Source organism: Colletotrichum chrysophilum (assembly GCF_026319265.1).
Source record: "Colletotrichum chrysophilum strain AFK26 chromosome Unknown scaffold_27, whole genome shotgun sequence".
NCBI lineage: Eukaryota > Fungi > Ascomycota > Sordariomycetes > Glomerellales > Glomerellaceae > Colletotrichum > Colletotrichum chrysophilum.
Genome location: NW_026517314.1, coordinates 269674 through 289261, shown reverse-complemented (window position 1 = coordinate 289261; position 19588 = coordinate 269674). Strand labels below are relative to the sequence as shown.

The following is a 19588-nucleotide window of genomic DNA, read 5'->3' as shown; positions in this document are numbered from 1 at the left end:
CTTGAAAGCATGGTCAATGGTGAATTAGCAGTAGATCTACCAGCCCGCCCCCGATCGTCTTTTCTGGGGATTTAATATGGTTGACCTGCAACACCGATCGCGGTGGCTTTCACATCAATATGCAGGGGGTCAGACCTAGTTGCAGGCCATGATGCCTGGCTGCATGCATCGAAGGCGCGCTGCCCTGCAGCCTGCTGCTGGCCCTGGTTCTTTGCCTATTCTCAGCGCACTTATTCCAGCTGCGCCCCGCGTTGCGAGCCAGCAGAAAACACCAAAAGGCTGAAGATGGATTAGCGAGCCAGTAGGAGATAACCTGAAGGTTTCTCCCCGTAAGGATATTACACAGCCCCTTCGTTTACGCTTCAGGCGTCGTACTTGAATGGTAAGGCATCGTGAGGCAACCGGAACCCTGGTTTGCCGGTTCTCAAGGCATTATTGGTGCATGCTGGCTAACTACCACTACATCGGCTGGTGAAAGATTTTCAGCATGCAGGTTTCGACTGGAGATTATTGCTCTCTAATGGGTCGCGCGCGGTCTCGATCTCGGTGCAGATAAGTTGCGTCATCGTATTGGATACGTCCTCCTTTTATCTGATTCGTCGCGTTCTCCAACTTCAAGATGAAGACACATACGGGGCCTGCCTGTCTCAGTGTCAACCACACCTGCACCCCCTAGATATCGAGGACGTTTTGCGACAATTTCGCAACGAACTTGCCGCTTTGAATAGCATTACTCTAACATCGAAGCTTCCGCTTTCATCGCTATCAGCTCGAGCGCGAACACTCATCTCGCTCCTTGCAGCGCCATTTTGTGTACTTAGTTTCGGTCAGTCTGTTATGCCGTGGAAGCCGATTAGAGATGACTGCATGCGTGGTGCTCTGGTGTAGAAGGCCGACATATAGCAGTATTTGCTTCGACTCATTGGAAAGGTTCACGATATTTGATAACAGACTCCTGGCCGAATAATTCAGCGGTCGATTCTTTTGGCAGTCTTTCGTGACCTAAAACATCTATCAAAGTCGTCAAACTCTTCCAGCAAATGACGCCAAATCTGGCATTCTTACCAATCAACTAGCACAGACGAGGCTGATCCGGGGGAGCTTGATTGTATAGAGTGTCCACATAAGCCCAGGTTTACACGTATGCGAGTAACTCCTACGAGTTTTGAAATACGAGTTTTGAAAGCCGGAGATATGATAAGGGACGAAAAGAGAAAGCCGGTTAAATGTTTGCATGTATTTGGCGACATGGGCCATGGCGCTTATGTAGATACAATCCGGTCATCAACAAAGCCTGGCGGGACAAAACCGCGACCAAAGCCGCTGTCGAGACCAACAGCGAATGGGTCGAACCCTCCTCAGAGAATTACTTGACACTGGGGAAGAGTTAATCATGACGGCTTGAAAAATCTCCTCCATCGAGCCTCGGCCGTCGATTTTTCGTAACCCTTCAATCAACTCCTTGCAACTATGTTCACTCGGCTTGAAATAGCCTTCAACAAAGTCAGCACCTCGAAGACTTCGCCTCGTGCCCCTTCAATGAGGTATCAGAAGATGCAGAGGTTTGACATACACATCGTTTAGCACTCCGGATCTCCGTTGTCACAGCAGACAACCTGTGTGTCCGTTCCGCGCAAGAAACAGGTGTTTGCGGGGCAACCGCCGTCGTAGAAGTTGCAGTCAGCCGAGACAGTGGCCGCGCAGAAGAGAGCCGCAGCAAGGGCGATGATGTGGTTGGATAGCTGCATTTTGATCTTGGTACGATTAATTGCGAGATAAGGTAGTTGAGAAAATGATTTCAAAGTCCGGGAAATCTCGACGACGGGGCTTTATACACAATTTGAAGGCTTTCTAGCATGGTCGATTGTTGATGCTTGCTCTCGGCGTATCCGACACTAGTTGAGGAACATTCAAAGGCTATGTTTACTCATCACGGCGTAGCTGGGTCTTTTGCGAAAGCGAAGGTTTGGATTATACTGCTTTCGAGTAATTGCCAGGGATGATGTGCTAAGACAGGAACTGAAATGCGCTGATCAGTGTTGTGAGCTGAGCAACCTGAGTCGTAAGTCATTTTCTGGGCCGTCTGGAGAGCCCGGGTCTGCCGGAGTACTCCTCAGGCCCCAGGGGAACCCTTAAAATAAATAAAGTTTTCTCAGTCTCTTCACAAACCTGCGGGGGAGTATAATGAGGTTGAGTAGTTAATCAAAAGAAACACATGTACATAGACGGACTACTCCCACAATAAGGCATGGCAAGTCAATTCAATCTAAGAAAACAACATCGGCATCTAGATATCTTCATTTCCACACCTCTTACTTCGCGTCGGCTTCCGGAACTTGACCATAAACCACGTGACTGTAACAAATTAGCATGAGTTCATACCTTGCTCACTGCACGGATTCAAGTTTGGGGATACTTACAACTGACAATGGCCGTGGTAAAGGTTCGACTTCATCTCTTTGCGACATTCAGCAAAGAGCACCTGAGCCTCCATCTGAGTCCACCCAAGGACTCCGGTAAACAGTCTCATGTTATAAGCTTCGAGTCCATCGGTGATCTGGACCAAATTCATATACCCGAGATCTTTCAGACGCTCGTCCTTCGCCCAAGTTCCGATCGGCACTTTGATCATTTTGTGACGAATGTTGATAAATCCAGCGTCTCTCAACCATCCCTCAAGTTGCGGACCAGGCCGTGGGTCTCGGCCTATCATACCACAGGAATCGATGAACATTCTGTCCATCTTCATAATGAAGGTTTCTTCGGTAAGGGTGCCGTCGTCGCAGTGATAGAGAGTATCCCAGTCCTGGAACTCGACCCAACCTCCTGGGTTAGTGTTTCTAGTGTACGTTAGTCATTTAGAAGGGCTTGAACGTGCGGGTGGTTGATTTCGCCTACGCAAAAGTATTCCGCACCAGTTGCGGCCAGTCTGCAATTGCTCCGGCCATTATACGGCTGAAGATGAAGTCATACTTGGGCCCAATCCAAGGGCTCTCAACGTCATCGACCTCGAACTTGACGTTAGGTGGAACCCTAATCCGTTAGCATGACTTGGTAGGTATTTGTCACCATCGAACATAGCTCACCATTCCATCTGGACAGGGCTCAAGTCGTTCCCAATTACCTGGCAACCGTTAGATGGGAGCAGAGCGGCGGATCGTGTGACCGGCAAACCTCGGCATTGGGAAACTCATCAGCAATCTGGACGGCCCCTAGGGACTGTTAGCGGTTGAAGATAGCGATGTGAGAGGTTGACCAACAAATTCCAGTTCCGGTACCAACGTCCAGAATTCGATGGACCTTAGCGGAGTCAAGTGGAGCGTGGTACAGCTCCCCTTCTGTCATTTTGATGATAAAATCAGACACAAAGTCAAGACGATCGAGCTCTTGCTGTTCGTGAGTAAGGCTAGTGTTAGAGTACTTTCATTTCTCGTATGCTGCACGAAAGACTCAACATAGGGTTACCTCATCGTTCGGGCCATAGTATGCTGGGACGCGGTTAGGAATCAAGTTGAATTTTCAACCACATTCGACTTACCACCGTGGCGAAAGGCATGGTAACGGCGTCCATATTCAGTGGGGTAATCAACCACGCTTGAGCTTAGCGATTTCGTGTACGCGGAAACAGATCTGAATAATGAGCGGAAATCGGAATCAAGAAGCATGGTCAACTGTACAATTGATCGTCCGGAATCGGATCATTTTCATTGATCTAAAAGTGCCATTAGAGACATTATCATTGGCTCTGGAAAAGAAAATACCGACGCGTTCATCAACCTCGATTGGAACTTGCGGGGCAACAGGAGCAGTCGCAATTTCGTCAGCGCCTTGCTCCGCAGTGGCTGCCGTCGAGCCTGGCACAGTATGTGAGGCAGTTTCTGATGTTATAGATTTTGGAGAGGCAGCTTTTGGCTTCGGAGAAGTTGCTTCTGTCGTTGAAAGAGATGCCTTAGATGGCGAAGAAGTCTCCACGGGACGCGGTGATTTGATTGTGTCAGCCATATTTGGTGCGACTGGCAAGACTTAGCAATACGACAGCGTCAAAATGGAAGGCTTTGGAGGAATAGAAGATACTCTCAGAACCTGCCAAGACAAGTGAGGAGAAAGTTGGGAAGAGGAAACCAACGGAGGGGTTTGGTTCAGATAAATATAGTATTCTGCAGTGGGTTTCAACCGACCATTGAGGTCTGTTAACCTATTGTTGGCGCACGATGCGTACATGCCCAGCATGCAGATGCACGAAGCATTTTCCTAATCCAACACACAGTACTGATAGTGTCCAGGGTGCATAGCTGATCAACGTCTGCCAATGTGGGACCAGACTTCCAATAGGATTCGTCTCGATGATTTATCCCCAATATTCTTCGACAAATGCATACTGCGTAAATCAGTACAGGCTGCGGGGTTTGTTTCCTCTTCAGATCGGTGTCTCCAGTCCGAGTGGAGGGCACAGAGTGATAGAACTCCAACAACGCAGGTCAGCCGTGACTACAGCCTGCTTGTTGCTTGGCACGGGAGAAATAACATGGAGTAGTTGTCACCCAGTTATCGAAGAAACCCACTTTCGTTGAAAGCCGGGCCAGGGAATTCAGTACATGAGAGAAAATATTTAATACGCTCATTCAGGCGCCTGTAAGCGAGTTGGCGGTGTCCAAAGCACACAGACTCCTCGCTCCTGTCCCGCATCACTATTAATCAACACTATCAAGTTCACGGATAAGTTTTCGGAAAGGCACTCCTGCTTTAACATTACGTCCTTTAACGTTTTCTTGATCAACATGGTGCCAGATATTTCTACTGTGAAGCGCAATGCGAAAGAAAGATGCTGACCGCTAGCATTGCTTTCGTTACTTTGCTGCTTCAGGCTTTGGTTTCTGAGCATACACAACATGGCTGTGTGCATCTTGTATCAGCATTGCCCACCAAATTCAGTTTAGATGAAGCACTCACAAGTTTATGTACGCATGAAATGCACCCGTCTTCAATTCCTTGCGACACTGTGCAAGGAGCATCTGGACCTCCGTCTCGGTCCAGCCAAGAACCCCGGTGAAAAGTCTCAGGTTGAAGGCCTCGAGGCCATCGAGCACTTGGTGTAAGTTCATCATCCCGATGTCTTTGTAGTGGGGGTCCCTAGCCCACGGTCCAACGGGTATCGGGTATCTGTGATGGACGATGTTGACAAAGCCGGCGCCCTCGAGCCATTGAGGAATCAGGGGACCCGGCCGCGCCTCGCGACCGATGATCTTACACGCGTCGAAGAACATGTTCAGCATTTGATGCGTCTGGTGCTTCTCATTATATGAGCCGTCATCCGACCGGTACAGAAGGTCCCAGTCTTGGAATTCGGCCCAGCCGCCCGGGTTGGTGTTTCTGCAGAAAATGTGAGACTACTACATCCATAGGTATCTCAGCAGAAACTCACGCAAAGATGTTGTTGACTAATTTCGGCCAATCTGCAATAGCGCCCGCCATGGAGCGGCAGAAAATGTAGTCGTATGATCTCCCAACCCACGGACTCTCGACATCGTCGACTTCGAACTTGACGTTCGGCGGGACCCTGATATTGGTCAGTGGGCTGATTCATTGCGACTCGAAGGGATGGCCTCAAATACCAAGTCTCCTGAGTAGCACTCAAGTCATTTCCAATGATCTGTCAGACACACTGTCAGCTGAGACTCAACACTTGTGTAAGCTTGATTATGGCTCACCTCCGCGTTAGGGAAGAACTCCGCCACTTCGATTGCCCCTGTGTCATATCATGTCAGTCTCAGACCTGGATTCCACGAGTCAGGAAAGGTACAGACAGATTCCGGTTCCGGTGCCAATGTCAAGAATTCGGTTGGTCTTGTCTTGCTCCAGAGGTGCATAGTAGAGCTTCCCAACGGTCTTGACAATAAGCGCAGATAGAAAATCGAGGCGATCCAATTCTCTCTAGCATTTCGTCAGCTATCTTTGATGTCTTGGGAATATTGTGAGTGGCCGGGATATGGTAATTACCTCGTCATTCGGGCCATAGTAGGCTATGCTAGCGTCAGCAGTAATCCCAAGTCAGCTGTCTCGATTGTGAAGTCTTACCTCCGGCGCGAAACGCATGGTATCGTCTACCATGCTCCGTTGGATAGTCAAGAACACTCGAAGTAACAGATGCAGTGTATGCCGATCTAAAACATCAACCTCAGGCCACAGCGTAAAACTGAGCTTTCTTACAATTGATCGTCGGTTACAATGGTAGCAGCCTAGTGCCAATGTTAGAACATGGATAATAAACGGATTGACGCCAAGTATTCAACATACACCGGTCGTGTTGTCAACTTCCATATTATTATCAACTTGGGGAGCAACAGCCTCGGGTGAACCGGGCGTCGCTGGAGACGCAGTCTTGGACTTCGGGGATGCAGTCTTGGATCTTTCAGGGGACGTCGTCTTCTCCGCCGGAGGTGAACCCGTTGGCGAACGTGGGGCCTTTGACGAGTCGGCCATGTTGATCTTTGGTCCAAGAAACGATTGCAGACTCAGATTACCGACAGTTTGGCACTGGGTCGAATGTGACGGAAATATTCTCCAGCACGACTGAGAGATGAACGCAGAGAAGCCCAGGAAGAGGGGTACGGCGAGTGGGCGGTTGGACCCAGACACTTGGGGGGGCCATTTGTACCGCCGGCGCCAACATTTCTTCACGAGCTGGTGACCCGTTGTTGGTGCAAGAGAGGTTGATTGTGCAGGCTCGGTATGCACAAAGACGTCCAAGTTTCCCCATTTGATATTCAAACCTCGTCCTTGCCTGGGGTCGGGAGCTAATCAACGGTCCGTCAATGTGACTGTAGTGGGGCCGTTCCGGGCTCCCCGATGCGTTCATCAATTTCGGCGAATGAGAAACGAGCTGTCGCGCGATCCCCGGTCTTCTTCACCGAATGAACATGCACAAATCAGCTCAGGCTGCACCCCTGGTTCCTCGCTGAAGGCCAAAACGAGAAGAAACAGTGTGAGGAATTACCAAGCGAATCTAAACTTATTGCTAGCTTCCGGCTTATGTCTCCAAGCCATGATATGAACTTGCGGACTTGCGCTCTGTAACACCAAAGCGACTGATAAGCCAACGACCTGAATGTAAGCGATTACCAATAAATGAGAGGCTTAGCCTTGGCATTTCAACTCTATGTCTTCCCACACTATCGCTAAGATGGGTCGATATTGAATCCTAGAAATGAATCCAAATGCCCAAAGGAAGCAGTCGTCAGCCGTCTGTATCCTTGAATCTAAACCTACCCCATTGTTCCGTGACGAAACTGGCCCGGCGACTGTATTGACGTGCTTTATACGCCCCTCATCATCGTTTCCTTTCTTTCCCGGGAATAGTCTCATGTATCCTTGGGGGTTTGCCTGGCAAGGGGGAACTAGCGAGCAGCCTACATGGGAGCTCTGTTGTCCAGATTCTTGATGCACCAGCTCTGTTCCAACACAAACACTTCCCAACCTGTATCGGACCGGGAAACACCGCTCGACATAAGAACATTTTACCAGCATCCCTAGGGTCTAGACAACTGTTGGACTTCGCAGTCAAGAGATGGCGTTACCGAGAGATGCACTGGCCCATCAACCTATTAACATCATATGAAATCGAGGTTTTGGCTAAGTCGGACCCAAATGAAAGGGTGTCCAGAAAGCAATATGGCGCTTATGCTTAGAATTTGCTGTCAGGTTGACACTATGGGCAATGCTACAGCAGAAGCTGATACACAATGGCGACCGAGAAGAGTCTTGAAGAGAGTCAGCTATTATCCATGGATGTGAGACCGCGCTGTACCAACACTCAGCTTAGCCTTTGATCAGTTTCGGTTGTATCAGCAGTCCATTCAATTCCTCACTGTCTTTACAAGTAGCAAGTCTACTGCTCAAAGTAAGTTTATACTGGTCTTAATGTCTCACGAGTTCTTCATAAGGTGAAGTATCTAAGAATATCCATGAAAATAAAAGGAAAAGGGCTGATATGTATAACTTGATTCACCAGAGTTTTCACTCTTAGCACAGGCAGTCCATCCAAGACGAGGATGGATTGATATCGAGATCTATACCCCCTCATTACCTGTGAAAACACTCCCGGAAAAAAAACAGCCTCAACGCTTGCAACCTCAGAAATACCTAAAGGAAACGGATAAAGAAGAAAATCGGAGCAAAAGATGTGATGATATTCGCTAGATAAAAGACAGGCTCAATTGTCAACCACCACTCTACGGAACGCGGCCACCAAAATCCAGGCTCCATCCACCGCCAAATTTTGAGTTTGATTAATAATCAGACCCGCCTTGCTAGCTCAATCGGTAGAGCGTGAGACTCTTAATCTCAAGGTTGCGGGTTCGACCCCCGCGTGAGGCTCAAATCCTCACCACGATTGACTCGGTCCAATCCGTCGGGTTCTTCTTTTTCGATTTTTTGTAGCATTGACTGACCAGCATTGATCGCTTTCATGCGCATGGTTGATGATGAGTGAAGAGCCATGGTAACTCGCAACTTTGTTCATCTTGGTCTGCCGTAGATCTGTTCATCTCGTTGTATCACGGTGGCGCGTCTTCCGAACCTCACTTACACACTCCTCAGTGGAGCCATCATCAGAGTCTGCATCGCCACGCTCTCCAGCCTGCAGGCATCTTACTACGCGGCACGTCAGACCACATTTTGTCTGATGAAATCTCCGAACCCTTCTTGTTCCCAGTCTCTGGAAACCGCATCCAAGGTTCGCGACGCGTACCCGGCTTACACCAAAGTCCACCTCACCAGCATCCCCTCTCAGTAAGCCCCCTCTCATCGACGGTATTTGTCAACCCTCTTCAATCACAGCGTGCCTCACACGACGGCCAAAAAGCCTTGGAACGCGCCACAGTGTTGACACATTACAACCTCATCGCCAAGGGACACACCGGTCTCTAGTCGATGGAGCAAGCAAGCGCAGCCGGGCCGCGCCCCCGGCCTCCCACTCCTACCGCTGAGCCCTTCCCACGGCGAGCGTCCTGACCGGCAACCCTCAACACCACGCATCGCAGTCTAAACTCCGACGTCAACCCTCGGGGAGCATCCCTTCTAGTCCCCCTTCCGAAACGGAGAAGCCCATGATCCCTGGGAGGGCAGTCACAATCGATAGCCCAGAGCGCACAAATCCCTGGCGATGGTGCGCGAAGAGAGGAACGCCGGAACCTTGAACGAAGGATAGGTATCTTAGTGGGAGGGCCAAGATGTACCCGGCCGCCGCGTGCCGATGCGGCTTCCAGCCAAGATGCGGCGGGGGGCCAAAGCCCGACCACGTTAGGCGAAAGGGGGGAGGGGTAAGGAGCCAAGACCCGGGATGCCGGCCGGGCGGTCCCCGACTTTCCCTGTGCTTATCCCTCCTCTACTCCAAAGCCGTGCCGTCGTTTTCGTTTTCCAGCACGCGCCAACCACCAAGGGCAGAAAAAAAAAAAAAAAAGGCAGAAAAGCAAAACGATGAAGAAAGAATTCTCCGATTTTACCCACTTTGCCCACAGACGCCGCTGACACTTTGACATGACAACCATCTAAAACAATCTTGTCACGGTCCGTCGAGAGGACCTTTCGATGGAGGCCGGGGAGGGACGGGGGTTCCAGAAGGTCACAACAGCCAAACGCCCAAAACTTGCAACAGAAACCCCATCACGGACCAACTACTCTGTGTCAACGTCTCGATCACGAACCAGTAGGTAGAAAAAGAAGAAAAAGGAAACCAAGAAAGGGCTGTGTTGAGTTGGCGCTAGTTGGCCAGACCACCCCGTATCACATCATCCCGTCAAACCCGTCACTAAATCGTCCCAATCCCGCACCCGAAACGGTCTACATCAGAGATTTTGACTGAGCAGATCATCGCCCACACAGCCAAGAACAAGGGGGGCGAGCAGAGAGAATCGATGACAGCGATAAGCTTGTTTTCTCACCAAGTCCCCACACCATCAAGTAATTACAACAAGGCTGTGTCCGTCCACGATAACCGACAAGGCCAGTTCGCAAATCATTTGGGTGGTGGCCCTCTCACCAAGGTTCAGCCCGTTGCCGCTAGCCCAAAGATCCTTGCAGCATGTGTGACACGCATCTTCTACGTTCCGTAGCCTCTTGAGACTCTCCAGCTAGTCAGGAATGGGCGGACGTTCAGGAGGGAAAGGGTGGTGTGTGGAGTGTGGTAACCTACATTCGGCGGTGGCAGTGCGTTCGAACCTTTTGGTTATCATCTGCGTTCTAGTTCTTCCTTAGGGGGGGGAGGGAAGTTCCCTGGCCACACCACGCTGCCCAATGCAGAGATCACATCTCAGGGTCTTGGATCACCATACCACCTCAAACAGCTCCCCTCCTCACAGAAGATTGGGGCTAACGCCATACCTTACTGATGGGGCCGTACCGTAGCCCCCAACGGGAGGCAGGTCATCGGTACCAGTTACCAAACAGTGAGATCGCCAACCACCACCACCCCGCTGAAAGGGAAAGCTGGCTATGCTATGCTGCGCTGTCCCAGTGGCATCCAACCAACTCCCCCAGCAGACGAGAAACACGACGCCAAACGTGGGGAGGGGACCGTGTTGGCGCGGTTTCTCTCTCCATCTTGTGTCTGAACCTGGGGGCCATCGTGCCGTTTGACGTTTCCAAAACCAACATTGCGACGTTTCTCTCGAAGCTTTTGGAAGCCATCGACTCGCTTCACTACCTTGGTAGGCGCAGCAAGCATCACAAGCACATCTGGCGACAGAGCAGAGAAACGAGTGTTTTGAGGCAATTTACGTGCCCATCACGATATCCAGTCGTAGCGTTGTTCGGTAGTTCCGTTTGGCGTCTGGGGGCCTGGCTGCTGGGCTGGTGTGACGAGGTTTGTGTCAACTGGGTAAGTGCGAGATGAGCGCGAAGAGGCGAAGGGCGGTGTCCGGAGCGTTTGCGGCGGGCTGGCCTTGCTGGACGCCCGAAATCGTGCGGCTTTTGATTGCGTTAATCGTTTGCTTGGTGTTGAATCCGGTTGAGTTGAAGCCATCGAGAGCTTGTTGTTCCTGCAAAATGCGCCTTTACGTAGAGTTTGTGCTCTCAGAGATGTCGTTGTGTACACTCCATCGCGCCCATCCCAATTGTAATGATTTCAACCAAATTTTCCTAGTCAGTAGATCTCAAGACAAAGAAATCACACAAGGACAGTTCCAAAAAACAAAAGATTGTCATCGTGGTCTGGAAAATACCAGCGAGTTCCGTGCCTCGCTGGCCAGCCGTAAAAATCCGCTTCGTTTGTACATAACCTATGTGCATGTAGGTAATGCAACTTTTTTGCGTAGTGCAAAATTCCGCAGTTGCGACAAAAAAAAAAAGAAAAAAATGGTTCCAAACATAGAAAAGATGATTTCGACGTCCAGTCAGCCCAACCCCCCATATAGACAATATTCCCCAAACAAAGACAGCAAATCAAGAAAAAACCGACTTTCCAGCCATCATCCTCTTTGCACTGGCGTCCACCCACAAAAGAAAAAAAGGCCCGGCCTCTTCCTCTGCCCCCGTCTCCCACGGTTGATTAAAATGACCAATTCGACAAACGTTGGAGCCTTTTGAAGTTGCCAAGGCACTGGACGACTTCCCGCCTGCCTTTACTTTTTCCCCGCCTGTCCACCAATGTCCCACCAAGGCTTTTGGTAAAAACTCCTTTCACCCGGACCTGGTCTTCCAGCGAACCAGGCCAAGAGATACAAAGGGAAATGCCAAAACACGAGAGACCCTGCCGCCTCCGTTCCCCGCTTCCACTGCTTCCCCCGCCCGGTGTTTTAGTGCAGACATTAAGGTGTTAACGAATGGTTTGAGGGGGGCCCTGTATGGCTACGCCCGCTCTGGATGCGGTGGTAGAGAAAGGAAATTTTTGGCAAAAAATGACTGTGGAATAATAAGAAAAAAAAGAAGAGAGATGAAACGGCAAAGACGACGTCTATAGCCTGATCAACACATTATCGTACAGTGGAGCCGGATTGATGGCTCCAGTCGACTTGACAATCGCAAAGACTGTTCTGGGAAACCGTCGTATCCTTACGCGGTTTCCGAATCTGGTCATTTCCGTGACGTTCGTGAACGGTCATGATTTTGTTGTTGCCTGGGTATTGGTACTGCGAAAAGACATCAGGAAAAGATCATGTATGGCTCCGTAGCGGTATTCCCTGGGAAAATCGGTACACCATCCACAGGACGGGTCGCTCAGGGATCGTACGGCGCCAGGCTGAGTAGTCTCTCTAGATGATGTTCGCGATGCTCAGCCTGTCCTGCGGCCGACCCTTTGCGCTCGCCGTCGGGCTATTGCTGCTGCTTCCCTCGCTGGCGGGTATGATGCTCGGCAGTGCAGGGGCAGGCGTGCCCTCCGACTTGATTCCCGCGGGCAACGCCGAAGACCAAGTTGCGGAAGTTGGGGTGGGCGTCGTATTACCGGAGGCCAGCCCGCGGATGGCTGCCTCAAGACGTTCCCATCCACCCCATTCCTTCATCTCTTCGTCGCTCAGGCCGGTACGTTGCTCCGCACTGAACAGACCACTGCTGGCACCGCCGGAGGCAGTGATGGACCCCGGCGATGTGGGAGAAAGGATGGCTTCGCGCTCCCCGCCAGCCCAGATCCAAGCAGCGTCCGGTGCGGCCTGCAAGTCAGCGCTGACATACGCCAGGAGCTCTTCGTCGTGGAGAAGGGCCTCTTGCAGAGGGGTAGGGCCAGGTCGGCCCTGAGGCGGAGGGGGCGGGGCGAAGGGCTTCGGCGGCGTCGTGCGAGCAACGAAGGAGGCATACTCGCTGCGCTTGGTGCCAAGTGCTGAGACGAAGAAGGCGAGGAATCTTCCACAGGGAATCGCGACGTCGCGCCTTGCGTCGATGGAGGCGAGAGCGCGCAGGCATGTCGTTGCGTGGTCCCAGTACCCCGCCAGCAAGAGGAAGAGCGCACATCGGAACGTGTGCGTGGTGAGAAGTGCTGTTGCACCATCCGCAAGGTTCGGGGTAGCGCGCGAGAGGAGGGAAGCTGTTTCAAGAGCTGTGTGAGTGCACTGCTCCATAGCAGCGAGGCGAACGTCGGGAGGGCAGGTCGGAGCGAGGTTGTGGCGGTGCAACACGAGACGAGCGTGGAGCAGGTAGGTGAAGGGTGTCAGGAGGTGAGGAGAGATCTGCCCTGTGCTTGAAGTGTCGCAAACGGGTGGGAAGGCTCGAAGGCACGACACAAAGTGCTGATCGAACGTTGCGAGTCTGGTCGGGGCCACAGCTGGGGCCGCCAATGTCTTGATCAGGGACGAGTACGATCTGATAACGTTGATCAGAGCTAGGAGCGAATGGTTGAGGGGTTCTCGGCCCGGTGGCACCATAATACCGCCTTCGTGGATGTAGTGATCGTCAACGCCAGCGGGAAGGGAAACATCGCAGTCCGAATCGTCAATCAGGACAGGGCGGCCAAGATCGAGCGCTAAGCTACGGTCCAGGATGTATATCGTCCACCAAACTCGTCGGCGCATCTCGCCTTCGATGACTGGCCACGGTCCGGATTCTGAGTAGAGGCCGAGATCCTGACCAGCTCGCACTGCGGTGCCTAGCCACGTCCAGGCGGCAGACTTTTGGTTCATTTCGTTCAAGCACAGAATTACAAGCACCAAGGCCCGTACATTGTCGAGAACGTAGTCGTTATTCCAGGGGTCGATCATGCCCCGGGCGACTTCGAGGAGCTCCGCGGCTCGATAGGCCCGGTGTGAATGGGGGTCCGAGCTGAAGAGACTTCCTAGTGCCAACGCAGAGAAAAACGTGGAGAGCCACGCCGGCTGTACCGATTTCGTGTTTCCCATCCTGTAGAGATCGTCGACTCCAGTTTGAAAGGTTGGCCAGTGTAGGATGGGAAACATGGTATGGGCTGAGCCATAGTAGGCGTGCAGCAGCTGGTCAGTCGTCTGCCTCGGGGGCAATTCAGGCCTCTGCGGATCAAACAAAGGTGTCGTCGGCGCTTGACGATACTGCGCCGGAGGCTTCCAGATTCCGCGAGAGAAGATGCGCATGTTGGACCTCGCTCTCGCCAGGTCATGCATCGGGGCAGGTCGTTTCCTCCGCTTCGGTTCGGTACCAATCTCGGGGAGTTGTAGGGGGAGTTCCTCAAGACCATCCGGATCAACGTCCATCGCACCATCTCTCTCCTGAAGCATCCGCCTCATGCTGCCATTTTCTCGTCTCAGGCGTTCCAGCTGCTTCTCGAGGTCTTGTACCTGCTTGATCGATGACATTCTACGGTTGGTTTCTTTCGTGAACTGGCATTTGACGTTGCGGCTGGAACATTCCGAACAGCTCGTCGTCTCTGTGGCATCACACTTAACCTTTCTCTCCCTGCATGCGTCACAACTGGGGTCTTTCCTCCTCTGCCTGTACGCTCTCTTCTGCGCCTGCGAAATGGGCGGCAGCGAAGCTGTAGAAGGGCCTGGTGTGCTCGCTACCGACTCCGCCGAGGGAAGTGAATCGCGTCCCATGATCGAGCCCGCAGTCACTGGCGTATACGGAGTGAAGGCGCTCTGGTTGACGGGTGGCAAGGGCGGGATGCCAATGGGTTGTGGCGGCGGCGCCGCCGTTGTCCTCGGTCCTGTATTCATCAAGCCTCTGGGAAGGTACTGAGATGGCTGCTTAGGTGAGGTCGCAGATGAAACCGAAGAGGAGTCGTACGACCTTGTGGAAGGATTGGGGGATCGTGGATACGGGTTGTGCGACGATGCAGCCATTGCGGAGCGCTGTTCAAATGACCAGTACTCGCGCGACTGGTTCAGAGGAGTCTCCACGGGCTCCCCAAGATGATGAGCAAGAGGAAGGCGGCGCTCCACGAACATACAGACGGATGTGTCGGGTTGGCGAGACGAGAGAGTCTGGTTGGTATAAGTGAACTCGGAAGTTGGCACGGGGACTAGAAACTAGACCCGGAGCCAGTCACGAGCACGATAATGCTGTTCGCCGGTGTGAAGTTGCGGCTCACTCAGCAACACAGGTCAACCAGATTTGGTTTTTGTCTTCGCGCGTCCGGGCAACAGGCGTACTGCCGTCCTCTTCGACGATGCTGGCGAGAACGCGTGTTGCTGCAGCTGTCCTGTGTAACTCGAGACAGGCTAGACCCACGACTCCGGCGGTTTGCTTGTCTGACCTCGGCCGCAAAACTGCAGTACGGCAAAGATGAGCGTGGAATACGGCTGTTGTGCTGTGTCAACCCGCTGTAGAATTGGGTGCTACCAAACGATATCTGGTACGCAGGACTTGGATTAGCGGGATGCTCTCCAAGATCCGTCTGAGTAGCCGTCTTTGAGGAGAATGGTGTTGTTCAGAATCAAGCCACGAGTCAACCACGAAGGAAGATGACAGTGAGGAACGGCTTAACTCTTGAACAAAAGACAGGAGGAAGAAGCAACCAACAGTTCGAGATGGGCGGAGGGTAAAGAGGTGTAAAGAATGACAAGATGTGGCTTCTCGGGATGGTGGCAGAAATGGGGAGTGCGTCTGGTCGGAGTAAAGAGAAAGCGGGTAGGGTAGAAAGACAAGGGAGGCTAAGGCAAGGCAAGGCAAGGTACAGTAGCGCTGCTTAGGTCGCTATGTCACTCGACGGGTACAATACAAGCACCGGGGGTTTAGTGACGATGGTTTGCGGTGCCATCGAGGCATCAGGTCTGGATCCGGGGCTCTCCGCGCGTGGAAGCAGAATCGGAAATATTATCTGGAGTGGTGGAGGGCTCGACGGCATCCCTGCTAGCACTAGCACAGGAAGCAAGGAGGACGAACAGGGCTGTGGAAGATGCTCATCAACCAAAGTAACTAACGTGTGTCGACCGGAGAGTGGGCGCTGCCGGGGTGCCAGGGTCCTGGTTCAAGAGGGCGAGGGACCCAGGAACCTCGGACAAGTCACCAGGAAGTCCCATGATCCCTGTGGTCAAGCGTCGACACCCAGCCCAGGATTCATGATGGCGAATCGGCAACAGCTTCGAGAATAAGGTCGCCGTGCCGCGACTCACTGACATTTCCCGTCGACAAGCCCACTTGGACTTGGCCAGGGTGCTGGTCCTCAACTTTTTTGCGCAGGAAACAGGGGAGGAGAACATGGCCACAACTGCTGCTCCCCTAGACAGGGGTCATCTTAAAGGGGCTTGACAAGTTGGTTGGGTTGGCTTGCGTTGATATGACTTGTGTTCTATGATCTGAAGGGACCACGCGGTTTGCGCTCCTTTCATCGGGGATTTCGTGAATGGTGGGCCAGGAAAAGGGCACACACGTTACCACAGATCCAGTCGCCCAAGGCCGCCCACGATGCAGAAGAGGTAATAATGCGCCCCGAATTGTGGGAGGGTAATCAGTCATGCAGCTTCGACATCTAGGCCTGGGGAAAGGAAAGGGGGGGTTTGCCTGACGTGGATGTTGACTGAGGGCGGGAAAGAGTTCAGGCGTGACGAGAGAGAGAAAGAGAGGGAGACAAAGAGAGAGAAAGTGTGTGTGTGCATGTGGGTGTGGGTGTGTGTATGCAAAAGAGTGTGGATGGATGGATGTACAGACACTCTTCATAGGATGTATGGATGGGAGTTGGGTGCCCGTCGTTGGTTCGGTTGACTCTTGCTAGGGGAAGAACCTGCAGACTCCGCACATGAAGCTCTTCCACTTCTGCACTTTATTGCAGGAGACTTGTTGCTGTTGGGAGTTGGCCGGCATTCTCTCGGGTTGTGCCACTGACTTCTGGCGCTGTGGGCTGAGGGCCTATTTTAGGACATGATGTGCATCCAGAATCCTTCCAGCAGTATTCGCAGCAACTTGCAGATGGACCAGCTTTGGTCCAGGTCAGTTGCCTGAGTCTTCTCTGCCATGTTGGTTTTCGTGTCTTGCTTCTGCTTGCCCTGCGTCCAGTTCCTCTACCGGGCTTGAGACGACTGGACAGCCGACAGACGAGCCGACTACAGCCCGCCCGGGCGGAGGACGTGCGCTTAATGAGAAGGGGCCGCTAAGCCGTTCGTCGGGAGCTATCGAAGAATGATCTTCGGGGCTTTTTCGCTGCCAATGGCCGCAGCGGGTTGATTGGTTTGACGACGGCCGACAAGCATGGCCCTGACCACGTAACCGCGACCCGATCTTGTCATAAAATCTGGCATAAGGGTAATGTCCGTGGCATTGCGTACTAGCCGGTTATAACAGAGGGCACTTAACCAATATCTGGAGCGACGTACGATATTGAGGTGCTTCTGCTCAGTTGATAAAGGGGACGATATTTCGATTGATCAAGGCATGGGACAGGGGAAAACGAAACAGTGACATCCACGTACCTTCTTAGTCCAAGGATGTCTCGGCGAAACCCTCAGAAAAGAGTTCACCCTCTGCTTGCAGACAATGTGCGAGCCCGTGTCTGTCAACGTCTCAACAGATTCTTTCTCAGCCACCAAGCTATGCTCTGTGTGTATGTCGTGTGCGGTCTGTCGGGTAGCGGCTGGTTCTCGACCTTTCTGCAACGGCCAAGCACGTGTCTTGTTCACTGCTGAGACCAACGGGCAATAAGCATATTTCGGTGGCAGAACCGAAAGCCCGATTGACGTTTTATCTCTCCGGAAGGTGTCGATAGACTGGTGCAGACAGGGCTTCAGCAAGGGACAAGCGAACGTTGCTCGCAGCTTTCTCAAACGCGTGGCGTAGGATGGCGTCGCCAAACCCTGTGTGGGAAGGAAAGTCAGCACCCAGAGCAGGGTTCTTACAGCGCCTTGGTGTGCTTGTTGCGTTTCTCCAGTATCCGTTGACCGATTCGAGGCTGCTCTCCGGGCTGTTGGCTAGGGGTTGAGATTGGCGGGGACTGTTTTCGCAGGGGCGGGAATCTGCACGTTGCCGCAAAAGAACACGGTCCACTGGCCACGCAACAGACGTGATGATGTTGCAAGGGTTCGAAGAGCCAGCCGGTGTCAATGGCAGGGTGGAATGTGACGAGTTTGACAGGCCTAAAGCCGACGGAACCGCAGAATGGCGACAAATGGGCTTCTTTCCAACGGCCGCTAACACGTTTCTTGGCCGGGGTTTGACAGGCCCAGCCGGCGAGCGCAGTCACTACTCAAGGACTGTGACGGACCTCTGCTGCAGTTGGACGGCCTGAGAAGGGGGACAAGACCCGGAATTGGGGCGCAATCACTGTTCGAAACACTTTGATTCGTGACCTGTTTTCGGGTGTCTTTGAAGGAGGGTGTCAGCCGCCTGGCTTCGGCTATGTTCGGAGTAGGATGCAATAGAATCGTTTCCAGGAAGTGACGATTATGGTCGGCGACAAAAAGGAGTAACTAGATATTTTGTGCGGAGAGGAATCCGCATTTGATGACGCAGACAGTCGTTGAACCACCTGTGTTATTGATCAACCACGGCCTGAGCCGGTCCAATCTGTCGGTGCTAGATGGGACTGGTCTTGGCAAAACCAAAAGAAGTGAGCTGGTCCTGGAAGTCAAGATTGAAGTCGGTATGTATAAAAGGAAAGCCCAGAACGATTCAGGGGTGGGCGATGAGCATGAAGACAGATGTGATATGACGGTCGTATTAAGGTGGGCATGAACGGTGATCTCCAATGGAAGACGCAGGACAGATATTGAGCGCAAGGAGTACTCTATAGTTGACGAGCAATATCTGTGGAAGCCCAATGCAAAACAAGTATGATGGGGTTGTACTGCCGGAAGTTCCCAGACTGACTGGAGAGAAGTGGCTGTGGTACTCAACCAAGGGGCGAGGCGTTGCGTGGCCCAGAGAGCAATACCCTCGTGGTAATAAAGCATACGGATACACTGACGGGCAAAATTTCTGTTTTGATAAACTTCTACCGGTATGCCCACGCGGTGCCGTGGGGTAGGTAGGTTAGGCTGGTGCCCTGGAGTGAGTAGTGACGACGGTGTAGAAAGACGACGGGCCAGTGATCCCACACACCCAGTAGCCCGGGGCGGGACAGATCAGCACTGCAAAAGACATCCTTGCAAGGGTGTGTGGGCGAGCTTGAATGCGCCTGGAGATGGTCTGTCGTCCTGTCTTCTTCCCATCAAGGAGCCGATCAAACGCACCCAACGGCACGAAAGAGGAAGGCCAGAGACGACAGTGCTAAGAATAAGCCATGGCTGGCGAGGGGAACGCTGGTAAACCGAATTGGCGCAACGTTCGTCTTGCCGTGGGTGACAAGTGGCAGGCAGAGGTCAGTGTGAGCCACAACCCCGCAAGCACCAAGTTGATTTTGGCCTTTGAGAGGTTGGACGGGGCGATTGTTAAAGTCCCGGTTCCAGAAAATCAGATCCCAGGCCGGACGCAGCGACGGGTGGTAAACGCCGGGTCCTCTTCATGGGACAAACAACGTCAAAACTGCATAGTCCAAGGCCAAGGCGTGAGCCGGTCGGAGACTGTCCGATGTGTAAGGTGAGGCGCCGCGAGGAGAGTTACATGGCGCTGGGCTGCAAGCCTGCGGCGGCATTGGTGTGCGTTGTCGTCGAAAGTGGCGTCCAAGATGTGCACACTAAGGGCACCGCACCACACACAGCGCGTTGTAGCGTGTTTTCTGGCATGCGCCGCAGAAAAGACTTCCAACTGCTGAGCCAACGGCGGC

The 19588-nt window shown here is 52.6% G+C and overlaps 3 protein-coding genes and 1 non-coding gene across 4 annotated transcripts; 1 reads left to right on the top strand and 3 right to left on the bottom strand.

The window, feature by feature from the left end:
• Positions 1–2312: 2312 nt before the first annotated feature.
• COL26b_004485 (uncharacterized protein) lies at positions 2313–2632 on the bottom strand (the record flags this gene model as incomplete). Its single annotated transcript, XM_053177360.1, has 2 exons — positions 2313–2355; positions 2421–2632. The coding sequence occupies 2 exons, from the start codon at positions 2630–2632 to the stop codon at positions 2313–2315; spliced, it is 255 nt and encodes an 84-aa protein (XP_053038719.1).
• A 2314-nt stretch (positions 2633–4946) lies between these two features.
• On the bottom strand, positions 4947–6480 carry COL26b_004484 (uncharacterized protein; the record flags this gene model as incomplete). The annotated part of the gene is made up of 4 exons (XM_053177359.1): positions 4947–5370; positions 5423–5557; positions 5801–5931; positions 6295–6480. 4 exons carry the CDS (start codon positions 6478–6480, stop codon positions 4947–4949), a joined length of 876 nt encoding a protein of 291 aa, XP_053038718.1.
• Positions 6481–8300: 1820 nt separating this feature from the next.
• COL26b_004483 lies at positions 8301–8373 on the top strand. The gene has a single exon. It is a non-coding gene; the product is annotated as a tRNA-Lys (tRNA).
• Positions 8374–12245: 3872 nt separating this feature from the next.
• Positions 12246–14249, bottom strand: COL26b_004482 (uncharacterized protein; the record flags this gene model as incomplete). Its single annotated transcript, XM_053177358.1, has 1 exon — positions 12246–14249. The coding sequence occupies one exon, from the start codon at positions 14247–14249 to the stop codon at positions 12246–12248; it is 2004 nt and encodes a 667-aa protein (XP_053038717.1).
• Between the last annotated feature and the right edge of the window lie 5339 nt (positions 14250–19588).